Source organism: Cyprinodon variegatus, unplaced genomic scaffold (genome assembly GCF_000732505.1).
Source record: "Cyprinodon variegatus isolate N-32 unplaced genomic scaffold, C_variegatus-1.0 Scaffold584, whole genome shotgun sequence".
In the NCBI taxonomy this organism is placed as follows: Eukaryota; Metazoa; Chordata; class Actinopteri; order Cyprinodontiformes; family Cyprinodontidae; genus Cyprinodon; species Cyprinodon variegatus.
In genome coordinates, this window is record NW_015151037.1 from 701944 (window position 1) to 707741 (window position 5798).

At 39.3% G+C, this 5798-nt stretch overlaps 1 protein-coding gene across 1 annotated transcript in view; it reads right to left on the bottom strand.

The window, feature by feature from the left end:
- sorl1 (sortilin-related receptor, L(DLR class) A repeats containing) overlaps positions 1 to 5798 on the bottom strand; it is a gene marked incomplete at its 5' end in the record, with an annotated part of 73949 nt that overhangs the window by 63043 nt on the left and 5108 nt on the right. The window contains one exon of the mRNA XM_015392290.1: positions 4097 to 4170. Within this exon, the coding sequence (XP_015247776.1) occupies positions 4097 to 4170 (74 nt within the window). The remainder of the gene's footprint in view (positions 1 to 4096; positions 4171 to 5798) is intronic.

Here is a 5798-nt window from a genome sequence, read left to right on the forward strand (position 1 = left end):
ATAAGCGAATGCCATTTTTGTTTCTATTTGTAAATGTAAATTGTCTTGTTCCATTGGAAAAGAAGTATTTTTTTCTTAAAATAAATGCATTTTTTCTTGGATTAATCAGTTCAAGATGCCATCTTAGACCTGCTTCAACAAACCTGCTGTAATTTAGACAAGGCAGACAGCAATGTGAGGATCCGGTTCTTTGATTTCTCCAGAACATTTAACAGCCTGACTCTAAGAAGGCGAAGGCATCAACAATCAGCTGGACCAAAAAACCTGAGAAACTTAGGTTCTTATCATGGCAAGGGCAAAAAAAGCTCAACTGTTCTAAGAACTCTGGAGATGATTTCACACAGAAGGATTCCTCATAGTGAAGATCATGGAGAGCAGTGATTTCCTGAAGCCTCTGACTTCTTCAGTCGGATCCTTCCCTTCTACACTGGCATAAAATCTAAATCTAGAGAAGTCTTTTTTTCTTAAAATAAAACCATTTCTTCTTGGATTAAATAAATAAAAGAAACATTTTGCCAATGGAGGAACATAATTTACATTTAAAATAAGAAAACACAATTGCATTGTCTTATTTCAAGTCTACGTTACCTACAAAACCCAAAACCAGAAAAGTTGGCCCGTTGTGTAAATCGTGAATAAAAACAGAATACAATGACTTGCAAATCATTTTCAACCTATATTCAACTGAACACACTGCAAAGACACCATACTTAACGTTCCAACTGGTAAACTTTGTTATTTTTTTGCAAATACATTTGGAATTTGATGCCTGCAAGATGTTTCAAAAAAGCTGGCACAAGTGACAAAGAACACTTATCCAACACTTATTTGGAATATCCCACAGGTGAACATGCTAATTGGGAACAGGTGGGTCCCATGATTGGGTATAAAAGCAGCTTCCTTGAAATGCTCAGTCATTCACAAACAAGAATTGGGCGAGGGTCACCACTTTGCGAACAAATGGGTGGGAAAACTGTCGAACAGTTCAAGAACAACATTTCTATTGCAAGGAACTTAGGAATTTCCCCATCTACGGTCCGTAATATCATCAAAAGGTTCAGAGAATCTGGAGAAATCACTACATGTAAAGGGGCAAGGCCGAAAACCAACTCTGAATGCCCGTGACCTTCGACCCCTCAGGTGGTGCTGCATCAACAACCGACATCAGTGTGTAAATCACCACATCGGCTCAGGAATACTTCAGAAAACCACTGTCAGTAACTACAGTTCGTCGCTACATCTATTAGTGCGAGTTAAAGCTCTACTATGCAAAGCAAAAGCCATTTATCAACAAGATCCAGAAACGCCGCCGGCTTTGCTGGGTCCAAGCTCATCTAAGATGGACTGATGCAAAGAGGAAAAGTCTTCTGTGGTCTGATGAGTCCACATTTCAAATTGTTTTCGGAAACTGTAGACGCCGTGTCCTCCGGACCAAAGAGGACAAAAACCATCCGGACTTTTATAGGCGCAACGTTCAAAAGCCAGCGTCTGTGATGGTATGGGGGTGCATTAGTGCCCAAGGTATGGGTAACTTACACATCTGTGAAGGCACCATTAATGCTGAAAGGTGCATACAGGTTACATACATATGCTGCTATCCAAGCGACGTCTTTTTCATGGACGCCCCTCCTTATTTCAGCAAGGCAACGCCAAGCCACATTCTGCACATGTTACAACAGCTTCGTAGCTAAAGAGTGCGGGAACTCCCCTGACCTGCCTGCAGTCCAGACCTGTCCCCCCGTTGAAAATGTGTGGCGCGTTATGAAACGTAAAATACAACGGAGACCCGGACTGTTGAACATCTTAAGCTGTACGTCAGCTTAGAAGAATTCCACCTGAAAAGCTTCAAAAATTGTCTCCTCGGTTCCCAAACGTTTACAGAGTGTTGTTAAAACAGGGTTCCTACAGCATAAGGCAAGTTAAATTCAAGACTTTTAAAGACTTTTTAATGCCACTTGAAATAAAAATTTAAAACCAAATCCACAAAAAAATACAAGAAAATCCTGCCTGCGACAACTTAACCCAAAGGTTTATTTTAACATAAACCACTGCACTAATGTTTCAAATTTTGAAAAGCTTCCCATACAGGAAGAAAGCTAAAAACACACAAATGACAGATATATTTGAACAATTATTTAACTGTGTCAGGTTTCTGTTATAGTATTTAGTCTTGCTTTACTCCTTGCTGTGTTCTTTGGTTTTTTCCAGTTACTGTCCTAGTCTGGGTTGTTATGTTTTCTTTTAACATTGTGTTATTTCCAGTCTTCCAGGTTTCTATTTGTTGCTCTCTGCTGCCCTCTTGTGTTCTCCTTCTTCCCTAGCTCTTTCCCTCTTGTTCTGTGCACACCTGCTCCCAGTTTCCTCATTAGCCCCCTCTTTGTCTCTGTCTCCTTTAAAAGCCCTCTCTCTTCAGTTCCCCTTTGCTGGGTCCTCGTCAAACACCGTCTACATGCTCCAACTCCTTCTCTCAGAGCCTTCTTCATTATGTTTGTGATTCCCCTGATGTCCCCATGGTTTCTAGTATGTTAGACTTGTTTTCATGTTTTTGATTTTTGGACTTCTGGTTTCATGTTTGTTTGGACTTTGTTTTCCTTTTGGATTTTTGGATAACCAGCCGCTGTTTTCTGTTAAGTCATTATTAAAACCACAAAAGATTCACGTCTGCCTCTCTGCCTCTGCTTTTGGGTCAACACTCAATAACCAAATCCTGACAAACTGAATTCACAAACTTTGTTTTAGCAGGGAACCAAACAAATCAGTTTTAAAGCCTCAACATAACCAGTGCTAAGTCTTTTAGCAGCTATTTTTCTTTGTATGGTTTTCTTAGTCTGTTTGATTTGGTGATAAGTGGAGGCGTTGCAGAGACAAGGGTGGAACTAAACTGAGAAATACCGGCTGTTTCTCTGTAACTCCATTTTGACGCTTTGTGTTTCGTGCTTCGCATGTGCGACTCCACTGCCTTAATTCCCATCGTTCTGAGCTTGAATGACTTCTTGCATAAATCCACTGAGCCTCATGCATGTTCCCTGGTTTTAGCCATGGAGAAAACTCTTGGCTGGAGACAATTTTGTTACATTTACACTTGCTCATATTCTCCAGACAAAAAGTAAACGGTGCATCTCCCAAATGTCCCGGCCGCAACAATGCTTTATTGGTTCTGATATCGGGACCAAAATAAATAAAAATAAAAATAATCCTATTTATGATGTTTTAAAAATTAAGACCTGCAAAAAAGTGATTTAAGACATTTTAATACCAATTAAGGCCTTCGTTTGATTTTGAAGAATTCAATGCCTTTTAAGACTTTTTAAGGAGCCGCAGGAACCCTGCATAAGGAAAGGTGATGTAACACAGTGGTAGAAATGCCCTGTGCAACATCTTTCTGGCATTAAATTCTGAGTTAATGGTTATTTGCAAAAAAAAAAAAAAAGTTTCTCAGTTCGAACATTAAATATATTGTCTTTGCATTGTATTCAGCTGAATATGGGTTAAAAAAGGTTTGCAAATCATTAAATTCTGTTTTTATTTTAGATTTACATAACCTGCCAACTTCTCTGGTTTTGGGTTTGTAATTATCTTATTTTAAGAGTAAAAATCCTCATTCTATTGGCAAACTATCTCATTTACCTGCTCAAATAAAGGGTCAATACACTTCATCTAAGAATATTTGACCTATTTCTAGATAGTTTTTCCAACATCAACACCGAGAACAACTGGTTAAAAACAGCAACAACAAAAACTATGACTTACTACAACATTTAATTTTCCTTTGGGATTAATAATAAAGTATATTTGAATCTTACCGATTGGATTCTGCATTAAAATCTGAATCAATACCCAACTCTGCTTGTTGTAAAGTAAAACTTAGACATAACTCAGAGGTAAAAGTCCTGAAACTGTTAAACATTATTTACAACCGAAGCATAAACGAAATAAACGACCTAATAGCTCTGCAGGAATATTGAAACGTTTGGATCCTAATCCAGTTAGTTTAACCTCACAGATCGATCAACAGATCGGCCTTTTCTGTATTTTGACGTCATAGAAACAAGCCGCCGGTTCTCGTCTCGCCGTCTGCGGCGCCTTCCGTACTGACCTCTTTCCAGCGAGCTCCAGCGCTGCTCGATACGTAAACGTTGGGCTTGTTGGCCAGATTCCTGCCAACGGATCCTGCAAGCAGAGAACAAAGCAGGTAAAACACATGAAGGGAATCTCCTGTTCAACATCTGGGTCTCTCCTCATTCCCCTTCACAGATGAAAAGCAGATTAAATAAATGTAATCCATTAAAACATCATTTTGCAGAAGAGTAAAATTATTAAAATATGGTTTAATTTTCTCATTATTTGTTAAATCTGTTTTTCTGGGCTTGCAGCATTTTAATGCATCAGGAAATAGTGTGGGGTCTGATTTTCAGCCCAGTCTGACCTGGAAGAAGGAAAACATGAAAAGGAACCAGAACTAAAGGCGTCGTCAGCAGCACTCGATGCGGAAGCCATCAGAGAGGGGCGGAGTCAGAGTCAGACTGCTGTTATCAGTCTGAGATACTGAGAAAGCACAGAGCTGTTAAACGCTACATAGAGGAAAAGCTATTTCTATAAAAATGCTCTGCTTCTTTAAGCCTCCAGGAGAGAGAGGATAACAGGAAGGCTGCCTTGTTTTAAACTTTAAACCTCTATCTGTCAAAGAAGGCAGCGGATTCATTATTCTGCTGGTTTTTGGACGTCTGCAGGTTAAAACAAGGATCGTCATTATTTAGTCCTCACAGGAAGGCTGCTGTTACGGTCATGTAGGGGTGTGGGAAAAAATGTATTTCCGATATATCGGGATTTTCAGCTGCCAAATTAATATTGATTGTTCAGTTCCTAGTGTTAATTATAAAAATATATATATTTTTGACTAAAACAATGAGGGAAAACGGGATACATCTACAACTCCGCTCTGGCAGATGGCGCTATGGAGCCCTTTAGCCGTGCGGCGGGCGCCATATCTGTAGTTGAGGCCGTCACAACGGAAGACGTTTCACAATCAGTGTACTTGTGCGTTCTCATCCACTCAAAAAACGTCTTTAGCCTAAACCTTAGTACTGTTCCAATCCAATGAACAAGAAGACCAAGAACGGACAAAGTCCCCGGATGTTGTTCTGGCCCCTCCCTCTTTACCCAGCATGCATCAGAGCAGAGCTGTCCGTCCTCCAGACTGACAGCTGTCCCAGCATGCACTGCAGCAGCAGCAGCTTCCAGGTAAGCGCTCACAGAGCTCAGAGAATTAAGTTAAAAGTTCTCTTTTCTGTTTCTGTTGTTCAATAAAAGTACGTTTTAAGATAATTAGAGGTGAGAAAATTATATTTTAAGCTTCACTATATGGAACATTTACTGATTTAATGCGTAATTAAAAAAAAAAAAAGTTCCGATGTTGAGAGGACGGCGGCAGCCAGGGCTAACGTTAGCCCGTCTGCAGCGGCCATTATTTTAACTTCATTTCATGATACTAAGGAGTCTTTAATTATATGTTTTTAAATTAGTTAATAACTATTAAGTATTTTTAGTAACAATTGAGTATCATATGTCAAGAAAGAGCTAGGTGTCCTCTTTTTCAGAAATCTAGATGTGCTCACCCTGATTCTGATATAACACCAGAGCTGCTGTGATTAATCAATTAAGTCTAATTAGATGAAATCCTTTAAAATCTGAATACGAATTAGAATTTCATGTATGAGGAAATCATGAAAGTTTCACTTTTAATTTTCTTCTATGTGGTACGGCTGTGATATAGATGTAACTCAACTTAAAACAAAGCG